The sequence below is a fragment of the Serinus canaria genome, chromosome 4 (assembly GCF_022539315.1).
Source record: "Serinus canaria isolate serCan28SL12 chromosome 4, serCan2020, whole genome shotgun sequence".
NCBI classification, from domain to species: domain Eukaryota; kingdom Metazoa; phylum Chordata; class Aves; order Passeriformes; family Fringillidae; genus Serinus; species Serinus canaria.
Window position 1 is genome coordinate 45,486,921 of NC_066317.1, and position 27,569 is coordinate 45,514,489.

Here is a 27,569-nt window from a genome sequence, read left to right on the forward strand (position 1 = left end):
GCAGGATTTTAAGAGTGGACTATAACTACATTCACTTCTTTGACAGGCTAGAGACTGATAACAGCCAATCCAGACCTTATGCATGTACATGAGAATATTGTACTGTATCTCTTAGAGGTTGTTTTTGAACAAACAAGTACATGTTTTCACAGCTGGCAACTAGAGCAAGGAGAAGTTCCCTACATGCTTCTTGTACGTCTAGAGAAAGGTGAGATGCAAACTGAACCTACATATATTTATCAATATCCCACAGTTCAATCACCAGCTATGGTTCCACACTAAGAAACCAAGTAACTTTCAATATTATTTCCATTAGTATTTAAACACATGATATATCAGCTGTTCAACTTTAGATATTCCATCAGTCTTAGCTCATGGTAAGATGACATACCCATCATGTCTACTTTTCTTAGCAGATAAATCATCTCCTGCTGCAGGTCTCCTCTTTTTCCTTGGAGGCATCACTTTACTAAAGCAGTCTGATGAACTGCAAGACCGAAGACTTCCTACAGAGGAAATTAAAAACACCAGCACAAAGAAATGAAACTGTTACAGACCAGTTAAACTGTGTCCACTAATAGGCATATGACAAAGGAAAGGGAAGGAAGTTAGGGGATTTAAAAATTAAAAAAGAAACAATCTCCTTTCAATTGCAAAATCCATCTCAGTTTTACATGGTTTCCTATGACCAGATTTCCATTAAGGTCAAAAGTACTATACCAAAATGCACAGTAGAACTGGCATCGCTTCAGTCTAACAGCAGTCAAGAACTGACACTATCCTGAACAAGTATTTATGTCCTCAGAAAGTCATCCTTATTTTTAGTCTTTCATTCAAATCACGAGTTCCAAGAGTTGATCATTGCTTTTTGAAATACAGATGTGAGTGAACACCTACCTCTAGAAAACAGAACCCTCTATTTTCAAGCCCCAAGTTTTTTGTGATACAGAGAGCAAGAGGTAGGAAAGGTTTTGTTTGTTCTTTGGTTGAGAGGGTTTTCTCAGGTTTTTTGGGAGGTTTTTTTGTTTGTTTTGCAAGGACAGGAAGAGACAGTCAGCAACCACCAGGGAAAAAAATAAGTGGCTGGAGGTATTATTTGGACTGAACAGTTCTCAAAAAATGAAGGTCCCCAAATAGGAAATAGCCAATTCAAGACTGATGCCAATCAGGTGGCAGTCTTTCCATCCCCTTCTCTCAGCTACATATTCCTATGTCTCTGGTAACTCTTCTGCGTGCCAATCCAGCTCACCAAACCTGTAGAAAATTAACCAAAGGAAAAAAGAATAACAACTTTCTGTACATTAGCACAAGAAAGAGGCCAGAACCAACCCTTTTGACCACAACAAGTCATTAAATTGCTTTTGCTGCCTCACGAAAACAGTAGGCTAACACTCCAGGCATAATTCTGTCCTACTTTCATGTGCTGAAGACCACTGTGACACCAGAGAAAGGTGTAAGAGCAGCTCCAAGAGCTATCACAGCTCTAAGTGTTACACAGAGAATTTGAAAAGAAAAGGAAGAGAGAAGAGAGGTATAAAAATCCAGACATAAAGCAATGCCAAAGAAATTTGCAAGAAAACATTAAGAACTCCAGCATTCCTAAGCAATCTTCTCTTTGCTACAACAGCATCCAAGTTTAGCTACGCTCAGTTAAGATGCCCACAAAATCTTTTATCTTGCATCACAGCACAGAAGCAAGCAATAAAACTTTGCTTTTTGACAGAAGGGAACAGACTGAAATCAGAGGCCCAATTCCCAACAAATACTGACAGCAATCTTTTGCTTACCTATTCTTCGAATCTTTGAAAGGCTCTCTCCTGTTATAGGAGAAACACATGTAAGGAACCTTAGAGCCTCACAGGCTTTGCTACATTTACATTATTTCAAACATGCATGGAAACTCTAACCCATTAGAAAGTACATATTTCTCTAGTATTATGTAAGATGTTCAACCCAATTTTTATACCAAGATGAACTAATCTGGTTTCAACTAATAAAGCTTTTGCACTAAGTATGCCTTCTTTGGTCTTATCGTTATATTAATTTTTATCTATTAAGAAGAAAATTAATCTCTCTAGTTCAAGAAATATTCTCCAATTCAAAAAATTCTTCCTATATTCTTTTTTTTAATCCTAAAACTCCCCCCCCATTATTGTCCCAGGAGAGTATGGCCATACACTGTCTTTTTGAAAGAGAATTAACAGCATTGTAAATTTAAATTACAATTTAACTAATAATCAAAAAACTTGCAAGTATTATGCTCCATAAACTATTACCATTAAAAAAAAATCATAATGGTTGTGTCAGAAGAACATACTTCTAGAAGCACTGTCCAGAACACATTACAAAAGGAAATTAGTGACAATAGTATTTCTATTCTCCTCAACAGTATCAGGTATATTTGAAACAGGTAAGCCAGAGACCATAAAAAACTCGGAGTACACCCAAGGCATTTAACAAATTAAACAAACTAAGAAACCTGACCTGCTGAATGTTACTTGTTCCATCTAATTATGCCTGCACATTAATGATACTGAAAAACTCTACTCTCATAAGTTATTGAACCTGTGATACTTTATCTTTCAGATCAAATTTGTAAAGACTCTGCCAGTAAGTATTTTTTGAAAGCCTACACAGACTAAAAACACCTAAGATGACAGCAGAACTCAACAGATGGCTAGAAAGAGCCAACAGACTTAAGACATACACTGAACTTAATAAATGAAAATGTGATAGTGAACACCTCTTTTTGGTAAATATGCATTTGCTTAAGTATAACCTGTAGCTATCTCATTCTTTTTAGAATAAATAGAGTGCTTTTAAGTGCCTTTCTTTTAAAAAAGTAAAAATCCATTTGTGATGGACACAGGCAGGATGCTGGTAAAATGAAAGAAAAAAAAAATGTACATCCCCCTTACCCCCCACAAATCTGTGCAGTTTACTGGTCAGTTGTTTGTGAAAAGAAATATGCAAGGCCTCTGAGACAAAAGAAGCAGAGCAAAAGATAAAAATAAATAAACAAAAGTAAAATAAAGCAGTTATAAAACAGAGAAATCATTTTGTCAGACCTGCAACCCCATACAAACCAAAGAACTGAACTCAAGAATTCCTGCTTGGACTCTTTGCCTCCTTCAATGATAGGATGTTTTTAAGATGATTGGTGAACTTGTTTTAAAGGCTTAAACTGATCACAATTCACTACAACCCAATTTCTCCAATGACTCCTATAAAAACTTGTATCCTTTTTGGTTTGAATGTATCTAGTTGCAGCTCTCAAAGGGACAGAAAAGGGAAGAAAAGAGACAGCTCAGAAATTGGTAGGTTTAAATGCACACATACACTGCCCTCACACACTGACAGCACACAGACACCAGGTGGACAAACATATTGAAAATGCTTTCCAAGACGTAACATCTTAATAACTGAGGTTTGGAGCAAGTCTTCACTAGACTAGCTGTTGAATAATCTCTAAACTACTAAAAAACACAGTGTAAGGATTTTACTTTCAAAGCATTTCTTTTGTTATTAAAATTGGTGAATTAAATTTGAAGGGCCATTATAATTTCTCTGTAACAGCAGTAGAATATTTCTTTTATTTTCATATAAAGCTACAATTAATTTGGGTTTTTCAACTTTGAGCTCCTTCAATTTCTTAATTTACAATACAGCTCACTAAACAGCAATATTAACCTTTCCTACACAGAGCTTTCTAATTCAAAATGTAATTTTAGGTCTAGCAGTGAACAACTAATTTCTTTTCCCAAAGGTCTGACCATCTGCAAACAAACGTGCAGCCACCTCTGACTACATGCAAATTTGACAGAATTTTACTTACCAAGTGCAGCTTTGCTGATGTGATTATCTTCAAAGTTTCTCACTCCTAGGCCTCAACTCAAGATTGGCATAACCCTTCTAATTCTCACTGGTTTTTTGACACCTGAAGGTAGCATTTGCAAGGTAGAGCCTCCAAATGGCTGCTGAATAGACCACCACCAGCCAAAAGCCTGTCAAGTTTAAATGCTGTTTGCCAAACATCCTATTGAATACTTCCAAATTTGCAGGAAAAGCTTCCAAAGGGAAGTATCAATTCAAGAGCTAAAATTCACTCTAAAAATTTAAAATAACATATAAAATAAAACCCACGAGGGAGGAACAGTCCTAGAATTGCAACAAAACCAGAATAAACAAAAGAAAAAAAAAGTCAATAAAGAAGAACTCTACAAGCTGTGTCCCTCTGGAAATTATTTACAGGCATGGCACTTGCACCTTCTCTAAAGCCTAAAGGCTAAAGCCTCTGAGGAATCCTGCTCTTCTGATGCTTCAGTAGAAGAATGTTTCAAAGGAAAAATAATTAGAAACTGTGAATGCTGTAGCAATTGGGAGGATATAGCTGCTCATTTAATAATGCAACAAGATGACCACAAGCACAGTTAACAATCATCAGTTTTCAGACACAAGATGAGAAAGAGAAGATACTCATCAAAACATTAAACAACTTGCAATCCTGTTGCAAAAGGAAAACTCATTTCTGTCTTGAATTCCACACTACAGAATTGCTCTGGACTCAAGAGGGGCTTCTTCTCTAATCTAACAAAAGAAAAAACCAGCAGAGGCAAAAGCTATTTCTCCCCCTCCAAAGATTCATGAACAGCATTGAAGCCTTCTTTTTGTTGAAGAGGTTACCTCACTGTTTTAAACAAGCCAGCTGAAAACAAGAAGCATACTTTAAAAGTATGCTTTAGTCTGGATAAGTAAATCACAATTTAATGACCAAATCATGCACAAGCTGCTAGATTTGTAGTTATAACAGAAAAACAACTATTGTTTCCAAGTTAATGCATATACATACTAAAAGAAAAGGAAATTGTTTACAGGATCCGAATGCCTGCTGTTCTTACACCTACAAATAGGTGAAAAGGCAAAGACCATGACACATTTGAAGTCTATCTTATTTTCAGACAGATATGCATAATGAATTATAGAACATGAGACTGCAATCATTGTAGGGGACTAGAATTTTGAAACAAGATTCATCTTAGCTCTCAAATCACTGAAGGAATTTTGAAACTTCCACTTCCTTGTAGCTTATTGGTGTTTTTAAGGCCTGATTTCAGAAAGAAAATCTGGCTAACACTTAGAAAAGATACAATTTGCTTCTAAGTCATTTGGATGTCCAAGACATTTTTTGTTAGCTTACAAACAACTGCTTTGAAGTAAATGTGATATGCATTTAAAAGTTAACACTATTATTAATAAATATTAACCTAAACCTACGATTTTTTAAAATAGCTTTTAGAAATCCCAATCCAATTTAGATATGCATGCATTAAGTCATCCTAACCTAATGACAATAACCCAGATAATTATGTCAGAAAATGAACAGCAATCTTTAAGAATAAGCCCTGGGCCAAAAGATTTAGGGTTAAAATAATCTACAACTATAAAAAACCTTGACATGGGTTTGGCAACACTCAAACCTTTTGCAACAGTTCTTAATCTGACTTTCAAATGAGTTCTAGACACAGAATTTCAAATTCACAGCACCTATACAGTTCTATAAATTGTGCAACAAAATTAATAGGTCTTGACAACTTCTTATAGGAAAACAGAAGTTCCACAAGTTAAACACATTGAAATCAAACAATCTTCAAAAGCAACTCTATAGATTTATGTGAGCCTCTCCAAGTAAGATGTTTCAGAAGTGTCTAGTTCCATACAAAACAGAAACAGAAGACCTCACTGTACTACATTCATGATGGCTAAAATAGCTCCTTGCATGTGTATTTATCCTCATTTGAATCAAATCAAACACACATTTCAACTGAACATGCCTGGAACTTATGCAAAAATTTGGGCTTCATCCCTTCCTACAGGGAGACATAAAACAAGGCACAAGCATAAGAAATAGTGGAAAAAATATCTGAAGATGTGGAGGCAACCTGGCATTATCAACCTTTACTTTTGGTTCTCATTTCATATTTGTTTCTGGTTTGAAAGGCTTTACAACTATTGCAAAAAAATTGCATTCTTGACTGGGATTTTGTGCTCCAACTCATTCAACAAGCACATTTACACTTTTGAAACAGCTTAATTCAAACAACAGTGTGCAGGCAATAGGATACTGGCTTTGATGGACAGTTTTGTACTGACACTAATGGTAACATGCTCAAGTACCTTCCAATAGAGGTAACGAGAGCACCAAGGCTAATTTCTTATACTTTACGACAGAAAAGCTAGGCAAGAGGTAAGACAAATTCCAAACACCTCAAGTACATCAACACATACTGATTAGTGACAGAAGGGGACTACCTCAAAGCTTCACAACAGGTCTTAGTGATCAAGAGTAAACAAAGATTATAGCACACATACAGGAAATCAGTATGCACCTGTTCAGATTAGAGCACCTGGGACACATAGGAGAAAATTCCAAGTCTCCATCACAAGATGGGAGAGGACATCAATTCTAAAATACAGGCATTATCTCTAACTGTCTTCAACTATCAGTCACAACCTCTTTTTCAGAGGCTTTTCATTTACATAATGAGCTAATTTCAAGTATCAAATTACTGACTACACTGAAGGAAAGTATTTCAGAGAAGATTTTTGTGGCTAGAGGAAGAGTTTAAGCTTGAAACAAAGTGACTTGCTGCTGTACAGAGGAGGGTGCATAATTCCTAAGTGAGCTCTGTCCAATACCAAGCAATGCAGTCCTAAGCATCTCTTCTCATTGCTCTAGGCTAAGAGTGTGCTAGATTTTTAAGTGTGTGCCAGAAATCTCCAGGAGGAGCTGACAGCTCTCTCCGCTTTCCTAAATGCTCAAGGTAGCATCAGCAAATATTGCCACCACCTTAGGACGGGGAAAAAGCTTTGAGTCAGATGGTATGATAGACATGGTCAATTTTAAAGAATAGTTCTGCTGAGTGAGTGATCAGTGCTTGAAGGCAGTGCAAAAGGAGATAAGAACTCTTGGAAAACATCAATTCACAAAGCTCAAATGCTGACAAATCAAGAATGACAGGAAGCTGATACTAGGCACCTGAGAAGAAGGCCTCAAAAAATGGTGACACTTCATGGAACAAAAGACAGATATGAACTCAAAAACACATGGTACTCAGACACTGACTGAAAAACCTGCACAAGAAACAGAAATAACCTGCATCAGAACCAGTCAAGAAAAAAGCTGGTTGTTTGGAGCACAGCATTTAAACTCGGTCACAGGCACCCCAACAGCCAGAAGAGGTCTTGCTTCTGCTCTGTTCTCACTAAATCTCTTTCAAGACTTAAAACACTGTAAGAATACGGATATTCTGTGGCCCATCAGGCTGAGTCCCAGGAGTGAGAGAAATTTTTCATTAAGTCTTCAAAACTAAGAGACAGTAAAATTACAGATACTGCTGATACCTGTTTAAGTCCTTCATAATCCAATAAATTAAAAGCACAAACATCTATTTTGAAAAAAAGTAAGAAACCCAGGCACTTGTTTCCTAAAACTCCTTTAGCCTTCTAAAACATCATTTTCAGTTATGTTAGAGAGACTTGTTTAATAAAGTGTGTTTAAACTGTTTCAATCTATTTTTATTCCATCCCTATTAAATACCTGTCTGGTGATTGTCTTGACCAACGTCCTCTGTCAGATTCTGCAAGAAACAGGAATGACACAGTTAAACAAGACAGTGATCTTCATTCTTCTGTACTATTTTTAACTTTTACTTGATATTAATATTCATCCTAATTACTTAAGGATCATCTACCTAAGATTGTAGACTTTGTTTTCAGCTCATATTTGCCTCAAAATGTTACACTTGGAAATTTATCTAAAAAGTTCAAGTAAATTGAATTTGATAAATATTTTTGAGGTTTTTTCAATCAAAAACATATCAAGTTATTTCAAGAGTGGAACTAACTACCCATCAGGTCGGGAATTGGCATTATTTTACTGAATAATTCCACCAATAAATGCGGCATTAGAAAGACTGAATTTACCACTTAGCACAGAAATGGCTTTGCTTAAGGATAAATATACATATGTGTTCTAAAGGAAACTGATTAAAAACCAACTGAAACCTTGGAAACAAGTTTACCCCCTTCTTCAGGCAGGGTCTTTTCTACTAAATTTGCAGTGTACACACAGAAGCCATGTCGCCATTTCCAGCTACGGTTGCAATAAAACAAATGTAAATACACAGCACATAAGCAGGAAGAGTCTTCACAAAAACCTTATTTCACTTTTTGCATGGGTTTAAAAGGACAGCTTGCTCATTCAATATGTTTTCCAGAAGAACTGCAAGAAACTAGGTAACTATGATGATTGTCATCACTTAAGGTATCCAAGAAAGCTTCTTGTATGAGGCAATATCTAAATCCAATGTTCAAACAAAGTTCAAACTCCACTCTGACCTCTGGAGTACAGACTTTCACCTTTTATTAATACTGCTTATCTCTTCACCAACCGAAACCCAACAGCCTTTCATACAACAAGGCAGTTATAATTTTTAGAAGTGTAATCATTTAATGATTTCAGTCATGAAATAATCTGGACCAAAGCCCTAGCTATTCTGCTAAGAGAAAATGGCAAGTCATTACCAGCCTATTGAGGGTGTGGTAAATCTTGTGAATATTTGCCAGCGTTGACAGATGAGAATTCAGTTGAAAATCTAGAGGGGAGGAAAAGAAAAAGGGTTTTAATTTTCTGGTTTCCGAATGCAGCAGTCATGATCTTCCTACATTCTAGCTATTTAATAAAATCATCACAGAACTATAAACTAAAAGGAATCTCAACTTTTTCAGCACTGACATTTTCAACACTTGAGCAGAACAACTGAAATTTGCAAAAAGATATCCTACATATGCATTTTTCTTAAGGCATGGATGACCCTCAGCAGAACTGAAGTATAGCTAACTATAGCTGAATAAAAAAAGAAAAAAAATTACAACTTTTTTTTCCCCCTGATATTGGGAATCATTATAACTTCCATGTTACCCAGTCCTTCTGTTTCATCTATTCCAAAACCAAGTTAAGTACCATGTAACATTCTAAAATCATTAATAAAAATCCTAGTTCTTAAAAAAAAAATCTCATTTTATTAATACACATGTACTTGCTTTTATACTAATTTCCTTGCAAAAATAAGTCACTAGAATACAATTGCTCAGTTGAAACATGGCTTTTTAATAAGAAACCAAACGTTACAATACAGCAGCTGTTAAGACAAGAGCCAAAAAAACTGATAATGAAATATTCTGACACTTCTTGGAAGAAGCCATAGCATAGATGTGAATTTTGCTTCCACGCTCCAAATATAAAACACTTGAGTTTGCTTCAGTTGCTAAAGAGCAAGAAACTAATTTTTCTCTATTCTTTTGAATTCCCTATTTTTGCTAGGAATGTGGCAAGAACAAAACTGGAAAGTAAGTAATTTACAAAAGAACAGCTGAGATCCAGCTAGACAGCAGGCAAAGAAAAAAGAATCTCAGAAACGGAACACAAACCAGCCGAGAGGGCTGAAAGACAGCCAACTACTACAGAGTACCTCCATTTAAACTAAAAATAAATTAGCTACCCCACTAGAACTCATGTGCCAAAAGACTCTAGAGAAATGTACTGTATGATAAGAAAAGTATTCCAAGCAAACTTCTCCTATATGTGAAAAGCTTCTGTATGTGCCTAGCATCACTACCCAGCTAATGCACTAAAGCATTTCTAATATGAGACATTTAATTTGGCTTTGCCCAGCAGCTGATGCAAGATACAAGTAAGGTAAAAAAAATAATTCCCTTATTTCCATCCAGAGCATTTCAAAGGAATGCTCTCAAGATACACTTAAGATGACCCAGATAAACAAGAGTCATCATTAAACATCCGCCTGCCAAGTCAGTGAAGTTAACAAGTGGAACTGAAGAAACTGCCTGCTCTAAGTGAACTTGCTACACACATCACTGTGGAATTCGCTGGTCACAGTGAATGAAAAAAAAAATTAAAATATACTTTTAGGAATAATACATTTTATTCATTATGTTAGCCAGAGTATCATTTAATTAACTTCTACCATTTTCTTAAGGTGTTGTCTCCAGTCCACCACAGCAATACAACTGCTCTAACTCAGAAGCCCCAGAGGTAGAATTACCAGCTTTAGTTAACCTTATATTTACAAAGTCAAAGACAATCCAGATCTTTTTACCAAGATACAATAGGAAGCTCTGGAACCTTGAACAGGGTGCTAGAGTTTTTCCTGCATTAACACCTCAATAAAGTTCCATTTTTGCTAGTCAAACAATACTAAACATAACCATTCTGCAAGAAAAAAAAAATCCTGAGTTTCTTAGTCAATCCTCTATTCAATATAAAGCAATGAGAAAAAACAAAAGGAGAGGGGGGCAAACAGGGATGAGGACAACAGGGAACATAAAAGCCATTCTGAGCAGGGCAAGATTAAAAGATAAGATTTGATTTGTTAACTGGCAGATCAGATTAAGCTTTCTGGAATATGAATTTTACAGTTTCCCTTGCTGCTTAGCCTAAAATCCACAAAGAACATAAGTTGTTAGAGAAACCTGTTGTATCTGGAGGTAAGAAGCTGAGAACACTAAGCAAATATTTATTTATTCTAATCTAATATTAAATTTTAGATAGAGCATTTTTTCAATGATTTTAAGAGTGCTTACATTAGGATTATATATATAGGTATCACCTTTGAAACAAAGCATTCCTAGTCACTTTAAACACATAGTTCATGCCTGCATGTTTTACACCTCCGCTGGAAATATCTGTACAATTTTAAGCTGCTGCTTCAGAAATAGGATCCATAATTATGATGGACTTAGCAGGGTTATACAAATATATTTTCCAGTTCTAATACATAGATATCACACCATCCACCATTTGAATATGGAGGACCAGAGTCCAAAGTTTTCTTGCTTTCACAGGAGAAGCTTGCACAGTGTAGGGATATTACCTAAAACTGAAAACAGGTTTCTTTTACAGTTATAAAAGCAAATGCAAGGAACACCCACTAAATTAGGGAAATTAAATTACAGTTCAGGTTGTTGTCTGAATCGGCCAGTGAGTCAGTGTTTGCTTTATCTATATTTCAAGAATGATATGCAAAGTATCCTATGCCTGTGTGAAAAAGACTATTTTGAAAAAAAATTGTTTTCTTAAGAAACAAAATCCAAAAACTAACACCTCCCATGCTCAAATAACATTATCTAGAAAATTAGCAAAAATAGCACTGATCAACAGTGGTCAAGATGGCAAGCAATTGGACAGCTGGTTGCAACTGTATTCTTTAGGAACACACTCTTTCCACTTCCCGAACTTTCCACATGCTTCTGTAGCCTCCAAAGTTGTGCCTGCTGATCCCCTTGGTCAGCCCACTACACTTGGAATCTTATCCACAGAATAAATAAACGCTGCCATCCCGGTGCTCTGAATCAGATCACCAAGGAGCTGCAACACCAGCTGAGTTAGAGAAAGAAATAGGAAAGGTCTTCCCAAGTGGGAGCACGACAGTCTCTTGTGGCAGCAGCAATTAATCCATTAATCCACCTGTCCCTCCCAGGGCCACCACAAGAGTAGCGACACATCACGCAAAGAGCTGGTTGTATGAGCTTGATAATGCCACTATTATATAATGCCACCATGTGTGAAGCTATTTTTCACCTGAAGACAAGAGTTTCAAAGCACATGAATTGGTCTGAACTTTTTTTTCCTACAGAAACTGCATCCAGCTCTGGGGCCCTTAGCACAGGAAAGACATGGACCTGTTGGAGTAAGGTCACAAAGGACAACTGGAGAAACATTTCTCCCATGAAGAAAGGCTGAGAGCTAGGCTTGTTGAGAGCTACTGTGGAGAACAGAAGACTCCAGGGAGATCTCATACCACTTTAAGTGCACTTACAGTACTTTAAGGGGACTTTCAAGAAAGCTGGAGAGGGACTTTCCAGAAGGGCACATAGCGACAGGACAAGGAGGAATGGCTTCAAACTGAGAGTAGGTTTAGATCAGATATTAGTAAGAAATTCTTTACTGTGAGGGTGGTGAGACCTTAGCACAGGCTGTCCAAAGAAGCTGTGGATGCCCCAAGCCTGAAGCGTGAGGCTGGATGGAGCTCTGAGCAACCTGGTCTTGGTAGAAGGTACTGATGCCCATGGCAGGAGGATTGGAACTAGATTATCTTTCAGATCCCTTCCAATTCAAGCCATTCTAAGATTCTGACATACCACACAGTTCACTGACCTCGAATCAGAAGAAGGAAATCTGCTTGCTTTGTAAATAGTGAAAGATGATATATGGCAAGTTTGCTGACTTTAAGGGGTGTACGTCAAACAAGCATACGTATTTTGTTGATTAAATTATTCTTCATGCAAAAGGCAGCTGATCTTCAGTGATGTCTGAAGCAATAAAATTCCAAATAGTATTAAATACTTTGCAGTAATTCAGAATGTAATGGCTAAAAAAAAAAAAAAATCTGAGTAAAAATAATTGCAAATCCAGAACCCAGAAAGGAAAGAAATGACAGAGACAACCTAGTTTCATGGAATTTAAATGTTGCCTGCAGTGTGTGATTAACACAATGTTAAGGGTTAAAGGCTGGGTTAGTCAATTAGTCACAATCATATACAACTGAAAATTAAAAAGAAAACTGTTTAAAAATACTTTTTAGAATATTATAGGTTAAGGTTTAAACTGTGGACCTGAGAGTTACAGAGAGGTAAAAGAAACAAGAGCTAGATGGGCTTGCTTCCATAACAAACTAGAGAAAAAATATTCTACACCCTCTCATGAATGCACATATGAAATACAATACAGAAAACCATGTATCTTAAATATAAGTAAAGTATACAGGTAAACTGGACTCAAATACTCTACTTTCCTATCTAAAATGAAAAAACTTTAAAGGTCAAATCCCAATATTTTATTTTTTTATCAGAAGGAGCAATGTGTTGCCAAACTATCTGAATGAACATCTGAATATCCAAACCCCTCCCCCCCCAAAAAAAAATAAAAACAACCAACCAAAAAAAATTTTAAAAAAAGAAAAACCCACAAAGAAAGTACCTGCCTAAACAAAATCTTTAACATAGTTCCTGCTGTAGAAATTTAAAGCTCGGACAAAACACAGCTACAAGGTGCAGTAAAATCTATTAAAAACCTAGTAAGAAATTAACAATAGTAGTAAATGAGATCAGTTGACTCCAAGTTTCCTTTAAAAGCTGCTAATTTTTTCAAGCAAATAGAAAACCTATACAAAATCTCACTTCAACAGTAGGTCTAAAAGAGTTACCCCTAATAGATATGCCATATATACAATATTAAAATTTAAATATAGGAAGAGCAGCAGTAATAACATAGTAGTAATTCTTATTACTGCTAAGATACATCTGTAAACTTCTCAGAAAAAAAAATTAACAGAAAACACACATCAGGCAAATTCATATCTAAAAATTAAAATAGCATGTGTGGGCTTTTATTCAATTGTTTTCCTTGCTTTCAAGTAACAGAGATATAAAAAAACCTTGTAGTAGTACTAGTTCAAAGTTCTGTTGTCTTACTTAGCTTTAAATAAACTTTACTTACTCAACAAAGAATCATTTAATCTTCTACAAAATATACCATTTAATATTCTGTAGTCTACTTACAGAATTATCCTAAGAGCAACACAATTTATATCGCTGAATGATGAATTGATTAATGAACTTAGAAGTTCAGATCTGAAACCTACATTTTGTGAAAGCCCTCAACACTCATGTTCAGGAAGCAAAATTTTTGTGTTCATTACTAAATACAGAAGGCAAAAGAAAAATATCCATCAGTTTTACTTACACAAAAACTTAACAACACACCTGAAGACTGAGAATCCCAAACTGCAGCATACAGCAGACAGGAGCTGCCTCTGCATTCCTGTCAAAGATAGGATTAAAAATCTATTTCCAGTGTGTTTGCAGCTGTATCCCTGCAGGCAGTGACACCCTATACCAGGGCCAACCTGCAGAAGAATCCTTTCTCCCAGTCCATCATGGGACAACAAGCCTCAGGAGGCAGAGAACAGGCTGGAAAAGCAGGGTCTCCCTTGATTTGGTACAGTCAAATAAAGGGCATGATTCAGAAAGTAAGGGAAACAGAAATGAATTCCAGCTTGGAAAGTAAGGACAGTAAGCAATTAGATGGGATGATCCAACCTATCTGGAGGAGCATCAGGACCTAGCCATTAAAGCTAAAGACACGATACTGCAGAATGCATCTCCTGCCCACCTGCACCCAGAACCGCACCAAGCTCAGAGCTACTGCTGACACCAGCAGAATCCAAAACCCACAGTTGCAAATTTGTGTAAATTTTGCAAACACAACAGCCTAAAATGTTCTGAAGCAAAACACAGACTGACTTAAGCGAGTAAATAAAAAATCCTACAGAAAACTAAAACCCAAGCAACAAAATATGGTAGGAGTTACTACATGTACTCTAAAGGTAAATATTCACATTCAACTCAACATTTGGTATTACCATTCAGAATGACTACAGCAACAAAATATTCTAAGATCATTGCATGCTACATAGATAGGAAAAAGCATAATTCTTTTTTGCCCCCATAGGCACAAATATTTATTCCACCTAGGTGTTTTTGGAGTATCCTAATCTGAAGGCTTGTTTACAAAAAGATCTACAGCAGTTTAAAGTTAATTGAGAATTTTAGAGCAATTTAAGCAGTGCAAAATTTGTATAACTGCTACTTTAGTTTGAATACATTTTCACTGACCTTAAATTGAACAAATAAGAGCTAGGCTAATTCCCTTATACTAACATACAAGATAAAATACTCTGCACAACTGGCTTATGGCAGGATTTGGGTTTGCCTGGGAGGGGGTGATTTTGGTTGGCTGTTTTGTGCTATATAGCAAAGACCTAACACTAAGTAGGCTTCTGGTGCAAAGCATCTGCTTTCATTGACAGAAAATACTCATCCAGTCTACCACTTATACAGATTAATTCAAACAAGTGTCAGCGAGCTAGTTTTGCATCATTGGCTGCCATGACCTGAGAGCTGTTGCAAGCATTACTCTTAACTTCATGCCCGGTGTCACCTGGCATCCTACAAAGGGCTATAGCTAATACAAACTTTGTATCTTGCGCTCTAGCTAATTCAGCAGAAATGCAACCCTGTCAAGCACACGCTACCAGGGTATCCAGCACCCTGCACATCTGGTATGTGGCTCACGATAGAGCTGCAACAGCCTAGGAACAGCTATGCCAGTCAAAAGCATTACTGTCCCAGCTGCTTGCTTCTTCCTCCCTGCCAAAATCTGCTGACCCCACATCTCTACCAGCAGCACAGGACATGGTCACATTCCCTAGCCCACTTCAGGCAAGAAATCAACCTGTCAGTTTAAGACAACTTAAGTAAGTGGCAAGAGCTAACCCAGGTCCATTTGACTGAGTGGATTAGAGAGTGCTCCTACAAACCACTTTACCAACAGAGCTAGGGAAGCAGTAATCTACAGCTAATGAACAGTAATGAGCAGCAGACCCAGTCCCACAGCCTATGCAGCAACACATCTGCATCAAGTGTGCCACACCAGTCAGGACAAGCCAAAGCCTTGCAGCTCTAACGCTATATAAATATATATAAACATCTATATACACACAATTTTATATGTATATACACATACCCCTCACTGAATGAACTGGTAGTTGTTTCCCTCTCTTTATGAGCCAAAAGTAAAAATTCTGTTTAACATCAGACCATGATTCTAAATAAAACAATTTAATTGGACAGCACAACAAAAATGCTGGCACATATAAATTAAGGGTTCTGCTTCAAGTCCTTGTTAAGTAGTCTTAGTTCCTGTAGAAGAAATAACCACACTATTAAATGTTCTAATATTTAATCTGGATACAAGAGATGAACACTTTCACAAGATGTACAGTACTCCCTAATGCTAGGCTTTTTGGCAAGCACAAGACAGACAAATTAAGTGAGTTATCTTCTTCTGCTTGAAGACACAAACAAAACTAGGAACTAATGCTTTGAAAAAGCCCAAAGTCTTTGCTTTCAATACCTGCAAAGCAAGTGTGGGAGGAGGGGAATTAAAGAAAACACAGGATTAATAATTCACTAAGAGCACAAAAAGTACTCAGACAAAAATAAATTTAAATGAAGTGCTGCAATTACACAAATAAGAGCTTACCCTGATACAACAGAATAAAGAGAAGCAGTAAAAAAAATAAAAACTTACCTGCCTAATTCAACCTATTACATGGTCTTATACAGAGAAGGCTTTTCCAATTATAGCTACAGAAGCTACAAAAAACTTTTAGGCCAACATCTTCAATAAAAAAAAGGAAAGTTGATTTCCTCATATAAAGGTGTGTATTCAGAAAGTAAAACTGAGATTGAGCAAAAACATATTAATGGAGTTTATATTATAAAACCAGATAAGGATCTAAGAAAGATCATAAAGGTGGCTCAAAATAAACCTTCAGTCAAGAGACTACCATAAGCCAGCTTCTGTATGTGCAAAACTATGCTATGAACACTTCTTAATTCAAGCATTTAAATAAATGAAAATAACTCAACCACTGTGAAGCTACAGATAATGAAATTAGTTAATTTAGGAAAAAAATTCTATTTAAAATAACACATATATAAGCTAAAAAAAAAATTGGAGGTGCAAGATCTGATCACTCCATAGCACATTTTTAATGAAAAGCCAGTAACAGCTGAAGGCGGAGAAAGATGGCTCTTACTGTTTTCTGAAGTAAAACTGAAATTTAAAAATTTTAAAATTACTATGTCGCCTAATCATCCTACATGAGGGAGCCCTGGAATATTTGTAACTGTAACTCACACCTGTATATAATGAGGACCTGCATTTTTTTTGACAGAGCACATTACAAAAGACACTGAACAGAAGGCATTTTCTAGAATAATTATCCTTCTATTTCTAAGATGAGGCAATCATTCCTGCTTTAATGGCAGCCTTCACCACCAACACATAATGACCCCTAAATATAAAGGTAAAATAAACCAGAACCACTAAAAAATGATATAATCTTATGAGTTCGAGCCTTTACCGGGCTGCCCCTGTACGAGATCTCATTCTGAGAGGCACAGGAGGATTCAAGAAAATCCAGGCATTATGCAGCATTTCTTTCCACCACTGCTTTCAGGACTTTGTCCAAAAGTCGGACCATCATTCATTAACGCATGATCAAAGCTTCAATTTTCATTATCTTTCCCACAAGAAAGTTCTACACTAATAAAGCATCCAGGAGCTGCAAATCCTTTCGCAGTGAGAACACGTTCCTGGGAGCTTTCACAGGGACGTCGTCGAGCAGGACAGCTTTGTGCTCGGGACGATAGCCAGGTCTCTCCAGCGGACGGCGCCTATCCCTGAACCCCGGCCACCCCACGGCCACGCAGATGCGTGAGCCCCTGCACCATGCAACCCGTCTACAGCAGGCGGTCCCTGCTGCTCGGAACGCACAGCCTGAAACTCTATTGCGGAGACAAAGCCCTCGCTACGCTCCTCCAAAACAGGCGGCGCGAAGCCCCCGTGCTCCCTAGGGGGGGCGGGCGGGGACGGCCGGGGGTCCGCGGGGCGGGGGCAGCGCGCTGCGCAAGGCCCGCTGGGAGTTGTAGTCCGCCAGGCCACCTCCCGCCGCCCCGTTGCGTGGGGCCGCCGCCGCAGGGACTCCACTTCCCACCATGCGCCGCGGCTCCAGTCCCCCGCACAAGCAGCCCGGTTCTCCCGCACCGGCCCGGCGGAACCCGCTGAATTCACCCCCGCCCGTCTTCCCTTACACACGCAGCTCCGCGGCCCGCGCTCCCCTCGGCAATGCCGGCTCTCTCACAGGCAGCCACGAGGGCCGACCGCAGCCTCACCCGCTCACCAGCTGGGATGGGCAAACTGCGTCACACCCTCCGAGCGCCCCCGGCCCTCTCCGGTGCTGCTGCCCCCGCCCGCTCCGCCCCCGCCCCCCGGGGGAACGCGCCGAGAACCGCGGGGCTCCCGCTGACCCGTGAGAGCCCCACCGCCAGGCACGCACACACCGCCCCGCTCCGCGGCGGTGCCGCACCCGCGGGCCTGAACCCTTCCCGGCATCGGGAGTCGCGGTGGTGCGCTCGGCCAAGCCTCACGGGTCAGAGGCAAGAGAAGCCACCCCCAGACTGGCGGTTCTTTCGGTCGGGCAGCGGGCCGAGCGGCGGGCCCGGGCCCGGCCCCGGCGCTACTCACTGACAGCGGCGGCATCCGAGTGCATTTTCGTGCAGCGCTGCACACGCTGCCGGCCCGGCCCGGCTCCTGCCCCGCTCCCAATCCAGAGCCTGGGCACGGACAGCCTGCCCCGCCCACCGCCCGCGCCCATTGGTCCGGACTGCCGAGGGACGCTGCTAGTCTCGCCCTCTTACTGGATGAGGCTGCTGCCACTCTCCCTCCGCCTGCCCCGCACCACCGCCCCGGCCTCCCATTGGGCAGAAGGCAGAGCCGGCCACGCCCCTCCCCGCTCTGACTGGGCTCTGGCGCTGCCAGTTTTTCCCGGCCTTTAAAGCGCGTGCAAAGAGCACCACTTTGTGTCGCCCGCGGCGCTGATTGGCTATGGAGACCAAGGGCCGCGCCTATGCACTGATGCGATTGGCTGAGCTGAGGAAGTGGGCGTGGCCGGTGGGGCTGGCCCGCCCTCCAGAGTCCGCGGGCGGGCGGGCAGGGCCGGGTCGGCCGGTGTGCGGCACTCTCCCGTCGCTCCGTGGTCGCCACACGCGGTGTGGCCACATCACCGGCTAGCCTGGAACGATTTCCTTATTTCTTCCATCTCCCTCTTCCAAAGGAGAAAAATGGCAAGGTGCCAAAGCCAGCCGAACGCACACAAGTGTCAGGTCAATGTTACGGCAGCGGCAGGATGGGCGGTGGGGAAACCTGAGGCCGCCAAGAGTGCTCCTTGCGGGACGATGGCAGCGGCTCATGCCGTGGGTATTGTTCCCGATCCTAGAAGGGGTAATTGCCGGCCCTGGCGCCTCCCGCCGCTGAAACACTGATGCTAGAGATTGCTAGAGCGGCGGCTGTGCACAGACCAGGATTAGAAGGAACTGAGTAGTGAAAAAACCCTCCCGCTAAAAGGTTAAGTTAAAATCAAGTCAAGGACTATGAAACTGAAGTAGTGCCAGATTTAAGGTAATTGTCCCTCTGGAGTAATGCACTAACATACAGTCGTGAATTAACTGATCACAGGCCTGTTTGTGTTTCTTTGAGGTTTTTTTGTAAGCTTTGCCTTACTCATGAGTCAGAATGTGCAAGTGCAGATGATTTGTTTTGCTTGTTTTCCACTGCCTGTTTTACAGAGAAGAGGGTGGAGTCCACAAGAAAATGAATCCACTTTTCAAAAGTCATGTACTAAAACCCATGTCAGAGCAATGAAAGCTCACATTATTTGAAATTCTTACTCACTAACTCGTTGAAATTATTTCTGTAGAGCTTCCTGCCTGTGTCTCAGGATATTTTCCTATTTTCACCATCTTTCCTTGAGCTCAGTTGCCTGGTGTTAATAACACTAAGGTTGGAGTTCAATCCCCATATGAACCATTTACTTGAGACCTGGACTCTGTGATCCTTGTGATCCCAGTTCAGAATATTCTGTGATTCTGTGAAACCTCTGCAAAAAATACATAGTTATAAAGCAATGCAAGCTAGGTTTTACATCTGTGGTAGCTCTATAACATCCCACATGCCAGACATTCACATTAGTATGTGTCATCCCAAGTTCTTATACCCAATAGGGGCACCATTGAGTAGCAGTTCATCTGATCTAATTCTGGTTTAAGATGAACAATTCCTTTAGGGGTATCTGTTTGTTCACTTGACCATAAAAAGCATGCAGGCTGCTAGTTCAGACTAAAAACCTATTCAAAAAGAAAACTTCTTCCATCCCTTACAAAGCTTAAGTTGATACAGATGTAAAGAAAGGTGGCACAGAAAAACCCTTTTTGGTTGTATCTGAAGACAGAAAGGTTTGTACTTTCCCCCCATTTTTATTAGTCTAAAACGAAAGATATTACTTGGCCTTCAAAGTATTTCCTTAGACTACAGCTTCTGTAACTACTTTCATTCTAAATTGTAAAGCAAATAAGTTTGACAAGCAAAACTTTCATTTATTTCTGAATGCACAAGTATAATCCCTGACCCTTAAAAACGAGATCTGCAAAGAAATCCATAGGGAAACATAAAAGAAACTGTTTCCTTAGTTTCTGCCTGCTTAACAGTGGATTCATGCATCAGCCAGAAGAAGCCTGCCCCGTGAGAACAAGGCCCATTAAAACATGCACCTTCATTCCAGCCTCAAGAAGTTATAAATAATTTCCTTTATTACCACTAGCTGTAAACCACTAAACCTCCAAGCCAACAGATGTACAAAATCAGACCTGTATTTCCTTTCTAAAGCCTGAGTTTATAAAATGCAGAAATGCTTCACTTGACATAGAGCAGATAAACAGGTCATTGCTTATCAATCGTTGTATTGGGTGACTTGCCAAGGTTCTGATAGCAGAAGGATTACAGGAGTGGCTTCTGTGAGAAGCTGCTAGAAACTTCCCAACGTCTGACAGAGCCAAGGCCAAACAGCTCCAAGACAGACAAATCAGTGATGGGGTAATGCCTGTGTGGTAATATATTTAAGAAGGGGGAAAAAAGTTAATGCACAGATGTAATCTGTGTCCACAGACGTGGGGAGTGAGAGCATGTGAGAGAAACAGCTCTGCAGACAGCAGGCTCAGTAAGGGAGGGGGAGGAGATGCTCCAGGTGCAGAACTGATATTCCCTGCAGGCTGTGGTGGAGCCCATGGAGCTCCACAGGGCTGCAGTGATCCACCTACACAGCCTGTGGAGGACCCCACACTGCAGCAGGCAGATGCCCAAAAGAAAGGTGTGGGAAGCCCACACTGGAGCAGGGTCCTAACAGGACTTGTGACCCTGTGGGAGATCCATGCTAGAGCAGCCTGTTCCTGAAGGACTGCACTCTGTGGGAGAGTGGCCCATGTTGGAGCAGTTCATGAGGAACTGGAACTCATGGGAATAATCAGCTTGGAGTAGTTTGTGTAGGACTGTCTCCCATGGGAGAGACCCCACACTGGAGCAGCTGAAGGACTCCTCTCCCTGAGGGGGAAGCAGCAGCACAAACAACACATGATGAACTGACCATAACCCCCATTTCTCTGAGCCACTGTGTGGGAGGAGTAGAAAACTGGGAATAAAGTTAAGGCCAGAAAGAAGGAAGAGGTGAAAGGTGAAAGGTGCTCCTGAGATTTGTTTTACTTCTCATTTGCCTGCTCTGATTTTGATTTGCAATAAATTCAATTAATTTCCCTGAGTCAAGTCTGTTTTGCCCATGACACTAACTGGTGAGTGATTTCTCCCTGTTCTGACCAAAATCTACAAGTCTTTCATTATATTTTCTCTCCCCTCTCCAGTTGCACAGGGGAGTGATGGAGGGCTTTGGTGGGCATCTGGCATCTAGCCAGGGTGGAACCACTACACGGACTGAGACAGCTTAAGTAGTTCAAGCATTAGTGTCTTAATACTAGCCTTCCTGGCTAGCATCCTTTATTTTGTGCCAGTGCAATCACTTGAACAGCTAAATAGCAAGGTAGGTCAAAGGGCAAGACTGTCCTCAATGCTCCCAAAAAGCAAAACATCCCAAAACAAAACAAACTTCTTAACACTTCTTTAAGTTTTCTTTATTTGTATGTTTTCCCAGCCAGCTGAATATCCAGATCTGGCTTACTACACATACGTGCAAGTGCTCCCATCAATGCACAGCAGAGGAATAACAAACCATGGAAGTGAAGAGTGGCAGTAAATGCATCTGCCAGTTTGCATACTCTTAGATCAACCTTGGAACTGCAGACTTTTTTTCTTTTTTGCTGAAAAAGACTGCCATTGTTTGCTTTTTTAATGTTTGCACTGCTTTTTTTTAATTGACAGCTAAAATGGGAACCACATTAAAAAAAAACAACTTAATTGAAGACTGTGAAAAATACTGGCTAACAAGAGAAAGAGGAGCCATTTACTTAGTTGTATCTTCTTCACTATCAGAAACAGTGCAGATGTGTCTGAGAAAGAATTTCCAAAAGGAAACTCTATATCCTAAGAATATCAGACTCCAGATTGCTAAAGCCATTTTATCTCTTGAATACTTTAATTCATCTTGATTTGCTTAGAAACAAGCTTGAAAATTAATTTTAGGCACCAGAATCACATGGCATGATGTGTTTTGCAAGTCAGAGGGGAAGGAGAATTGTATTAAAAAGAAAAGCATTACAAAGAAGAATTGCTTAACATTAAGAAAGCAGATAAAGCAGTAACAAAGCACAGTGTTGTAAGTGCATACAAGAAGCCCAGCAATCACAGTTCCAAATCATTTGCAGATGTGAAGAGTTACCTGATACACAAGTCAACACATATTTGTGTAATGCTTCTGAAAAGATTTTCCACCCTCAGAGTTACAATGAAAAAACCCTAATACCTGTGAGTTATTCCTGCCTGGTGTCAGCAAACTGTACCAATTAGGGACAAAAGAGGACCTCAAGTGGCAGAAAGAAGAGCTGCAGATTATATGAACTGCTTCAAAGCACTACTCATAAAACTGTCCAGCTCATTTTAATCTCCCTGTCCCATGGACTCCCAGTGTGTTCCATGTTGAAGTGAAAAGGTCTGTTCTCTAACACTTACTCCACAAGTACATTGGCCCAAAGGTCCTTCTGTAACATCCTGCAAACAAATGTCATTTTACATACATGAGAAAAAACGTTGCAGGGCTGTTGATACCTAAATTCTTACATTCCAGTTATAGGGGTTTTTTTCAGCTTCAGTTTTAAATTTTACATTCTCTTCATTCATCATGAGGCAACTCTAAGCAACCAAGCTTGAGAGCAGCTAAGAATTTCTTCCTGAACGCTGGGGGTGCATCAAAACAGGCAGCACCCCTCTCTGGGGCCACAAAGCTCCCTCACTATCAGCAGAGAACCATGAACATTCTCAGTGTTCTGTTCCAGTGGGACAGGTGGGAACTGGTTACCTGTACACTGAAGCTGCAACAACTTGTTTCAATAACATCAAGTCTGGTTCAAAACCAAAGGGTGTGTCCAACTTTTGCTCAGCTTGTAGCTGCAATACTGTTTTTGAAAATGGGAAATAACAGTTTCAGGTTTTTCTTCAAGCCCAAGATGTTAGAACTGCAGTTCCCAGGTTTTGGAGTGCTCTGTAGCAACACCAGAGTCTCTGTGCCTGAGTCCAGGCAGGAATATATCTGTAAGGGGAGACTGGAGTCTCCACCCTGCTGAAGAATCCAGTACTTTCAGAAGTTGCTCTGATATATGTTACCTGGAGTTCTTTTTTATTCCAAGATACACACTGACAGGCCCCTGATGTACTGCTGTCTCTTCCTGTACATTCCTACAAACTTCAACAGACCTGCACAGAATTTCAGAGGATGGGATTTGGAGTTCAACAGAATACATATTATTTAGAAGTCAGAAATATGTAATCTAGACCTTTTAGCACAAGTAAAAGTTCAAACCTTTAGTAAATACTGTTTGTTTTATAGATTATTTTCTTTGCATGCCATCTCTGAATGCATAAAGATATCCACAAACTTCTTCTTTCATAACATACTTTCTTAGGAAAGTTGAGATGAAGAGAGTATGATTAGAAAACGAAAAGATTAGTCACACACCCCTGCAGCAGGACCTGTTCTAGCACATTTCTGTCATAGTTTGAAACAATGATTGTGACTTAGATATATAATGCACATTTTCCTAAGCCACTTAAATATCAAGGGATTAGATCAGTGTGTGGATGTAAGGACAAATAAAGTTTAGTTTTAGCTTCCCAATTCTAACCACAGGAGTAGAAGGAGTATACAAACTGTTTGTGGTCATGTTTTTTCTTAATAATTTTGATAAAATAATGCAAATGTCAACAAATATTAGCTACTAATTACATACATTAAACTACACAAGCTACTTAGAAGAAGAGAATATTCAAATTTAAGATTTTTTCACTGTCAACATGAACCTTCCTAATAGGGTGAGCGTGTCTAAATCCTGTAAAAAAATCCATTAAAGTATGCTCAGAGACTTTGAAGATTACATACAGATATGAGTTATAATCTGCTCTGTTATGCAAGTCATGTTATGCTATCTGGCTTCTTGGAAAATATCCTCATCCTATTTTTTAATTGTTAAAAAATTAGGAGTTTTCAACCTTTTTGTACTTACATGTTTCATTTCTTGCATTTCACATTAATAATCTGCTCACATTACAAGGTATTTGCAGAGTCAGCCTGTGGAGAATGTTAAATAATGTGACAAGATAATGTCCAGAGTTCTACAGACTATGAAAAGGCAGACCTGTGGCTGGACATGCATCATAGCTAGCATGAGAGCATGCTCAAAATAAATTAGGATACTCAGAGCACTGTGCAATGTTGGTGCCAGTGCCAGCTGTTTTTGCAAGCTGGGAGAAAGAAGAGACAAGGGCTACTGGTGTTTGCAGAAGAAAACTGCTAAAACTGCAAGAAAATAATTTGGATCTCTCCACAACATCATTTATCCTGTCTTGCTGTGGAGCCACACAAAGAACAAGTTCAGAGGGCTTGTAAACACACACCAAGCACCCATAGGTGAGAAATTAGTTCAACAATGCCTCATTAATTGTCAGTTACATCTGAGATGATGAATACATAACCACTGAGACTTAAATGCCTTTCAGATATCCTCTGTCCATAAAGGCCAGTGATCAGTTTCACTCTCAGAAACACAGCTCTGAAAACAAGGGAACAAAATGATAGGTGATCCAAATAAAGCAATAAGTGTGGTGCTGGCAGCAATTTCCTGACTCCATAGGACAAGAAACCCTGGGTAAAAACCCATCCTGTATTTGCTTACATTGAGAAACAATCAAATTGAATGCACTCAAGCTGTTCTTAAAAGTATATGGTGAAGAATTAAGAGGGAGAAAAAAAAAATCCATCCTCTTTCCTGCAACATATCCTATTCCTCTCAGTTAAGGTATGCTTAGATAGGACTGGGAAGACACACAGGATTGAATCCCAACATCACAAATGTGCTTTCCAAACTGAATGTGTCATGTAAATTATCTAGCATGCTTCTCACAAACAGGAAACATCCTTTGGATGACACTGAAGATGTCCTCATTGTTAAAGGGAAGCTCTGCACGTATACTGAAGGATCAGGAGCTAAATACATAAGACATTGCCAAGAGACCCTGAGAAGACACAATTTACATTGTGTCACGTGCACGGCATAACAGGGAATTCACTGCCTAGGTCAAAAAAGCAACACTTCTATTTAGTCCTACTGAAGTGTAGCACTAGCAAAGAAAGAAAGGTCTTTTCCCCTCCATTATTACAGTTCATCTTAAATAAAAGTTACAACCAACTTTTCTCCCTTCTCAGAAACCTTGTTATGTTGAGCATGATTGTTCTTAATTCTTTGTCAGTGTGTTCATGCAGGTGTCTCATAACCATCATTATTCAGAGGTACTCTTCCCTTTGTAAAAGCATTGAAGTGTCTAATGTCCAGTTAATAAAATGAAATCTATAAGTCACCTCTTTTTCTCCAGCATTATGAACATCAATTATCTGCAAATTGTTGTAAAATTCATTTAAGAATAAAATGTAGAATAGCAGCAGATGTAAATACTGTTTGAGTCAAAAAGGTGCACACTTCAAACACATACTTATGGCATATCTCCCAATTAAAAAATACACTAGTTCCATTCCTATTTTGAAAAACCCTAGGTCAATCTTTTTATTTTAGTAGCAGCAATAGCACTCTGAAACGTCATGATATATGATACCTTCACAAAAGCTGAAGAAGTTGTTGCCAAAGCAAGTTCCCAGCCTTGCTTTGTTGCATACAAAGCAGGTATCTGGCCAACCAGTTTACCAAAATGCGTGCATCTTCCCTCCCTCACAGTGATGGCAGCTCATTCACCAACTGTTACATAGACATTCACAGTGTTGTGCAGCATGGGAGTTGCTCAGTCTTAAACAGTGTAGTCTTTTTGGCTGTCAATTCAGTTTCAAGCAACAAACCTTTCTTGTTGGTCTGAATAATAATTTTCTTTTCTTGCTCTAATTTTTCCGTTTAAAATATTTAGGCGTGCTCATATGAAAGTGATGAATAGGCACATAATTATGTCCATCTTTATAAGATCCAAACCTAAAAAAAATATTCAACAGAGCAATACTATTACAACATTATTTAGCCCATGCAATTAAATCATACAATCCCTACTCTACTTCTGAATGTTCTAGACAATTTATTTCAGAAACAGGGCCCAACTCTATCAAATGTACATCAGGTTCTATGAACCCTCTCCTTTTAAAGGTCTTTGAGTATACTGGAGACAATTAATTACATTGATTCTGCTCATGCTATAGGCAGTCTATAATTGGAACTCCAGATGAAAAAGCTGAGTGTTGCATTTATCTGCTTAAATTCTAAGCTAAGTTTTTCATCCTGATTTTAATGGAGATACAATTTAAACACCCATAGTATCAAAACAGTCAATCCTGTTATAAATACTGTACATCTTGCTTTTGCAAATTATGATGAAAATTCTAAATTTTCATGCCACATTTAAATATGACACTTTTGACAACTGACTATTATGGTAGACAGACTTGCAAAGGTAAAATGGAGCACTTATCAAAATATCAGTGCTAAGTAATATTTAAGAGCAATGCCATTGTATTGCTAAAGAAGTAGAGTTAATCAGAAAAAGTTAAATACATTCCAGTAGGGTAAACATTTTCTGTTTATAGGCAGAGAAAAGAAATTAGGACAAGATTCTGTGCTGAAGTCAACCAAGAAAACTGTGAACATGAATGCTAACTGTAGGCAAGTTCCATCATGTGGAAAAGTCTGGGCAAACCCCTGCTTAGACAGGAAGCCAGTGGCTGAGTGGTACATAAGAAGTGAGTACACTCCACTCTCAGATGTAGATGAAAAAGTAAAATATTCTGCATTATGCTTGTTAGGCGTAGTAAACGTGGCATTACTGGGAATTATTCTCTCGGTGGCAACATCTGTCACTAACTTCATGACTCTTTCACTATTAATACTTAACTCTAGAATAAATATCTTTCTCTATACATCTCTTCCTTATGCAATACCAGTGGAAAAATGATGGCAATTTAGAAATAAATTACTCTTTTACAATAAAACTAGTCCCTTTTTTTTCCTTCTTGACACATGCAACATACTGTCTCAGGCCTTCTTTTTAGTTTTTGCTCCAATTATATGGTATGTTTTAAAATGCTTATGCAAAAAGTATTTAATGTATATATTGTATTTGATATTCTAAGTGACAGTATATTAAGAGCACAATCTCTGAAGTGCTGAGAAACATGGGAGAACTTTCATCATCTATCAAATGAGTCACCACACCACTTGGCAAATATCCCTATCAAACAATCTCAGAAATTGCCTGGGTGAAATGAGCATTACTTGCAATTTATGCTGTGACACAACAGACTGATTTTCCAAGGGAATATGCC

At 39.3% G+C, this 27,569-nt stretch overlaps 2 protein-coding genes across 13 annotated transcripts in view; both read right to left on the reverse strand.

Moving 5' to 3' along the window:
• The window catches only part of DCUN1D4 (defective in cullin neddylation 1 domain containing 4), a 38,213-nt gene extending 19,790 nt beyond the window's left edge, over positions 1-18,423 (reverse strand). For 2 of the 9 annotated variants that reach the window (XM_009100429.4, XM_050973291.1), the window contains exons 1-5: positions 18,233-18,350; positions 8,584-8,654; positions 7,598-7,637; positions 1,788-1,817; positions 392-506 (exon numbers count right to left, since the gene is read on the reverse strand). In XM_009100429.4, coding sequence (XP_009098677.1) covers positions 392-506; positions 1,788-1,817; positions 7,598-7,637; positions 8,584-8,654; positions 18,233-18,257 — 281 coding nt within the window. In that variant the 5' untranslated portion in view covers positions 18,258-18,350. Of the gene's footprint in view, positions 1-391; positions 507-1,787; positions 1,818-7,597; positions 7,638-8,583; positions 8,655-13,842; positions 13,901-18,232; positions 18,351-18,405 lie in introns of those variants that run through there. The other 7 variants (XM_009100424.4, XM_050973292.1, XM_050973288.1 and 4 more) reach the window with 6 other exon arrangements.
• Positions 18,424-22,835: 4,412 nt separating this feature from the next.
• CWH43 (cell wall biogenesis 43 C-terminal homolog) overlaps positions 22,836-27,569 on the reverse strand; it is a 30,916-nt gene continuing 26,182 nt past the window's right edge. For all 4 annotated transcript variants that reach the window (XM_050973281.1, XM_030239487.2, XM_050973282.1 and 1 more), the window contains one exon: positions 22,836-26,229. In XM_050973281.1, coding sequence (XP_050829238.1) covers positions 26,142-26,229 — 88 coding nt within the window. In that variant the 3' untranslated portion in view covers positions 22,836-26,141. The remainder of the gene's footprint in view (positions 26,230-27,569) is intronic.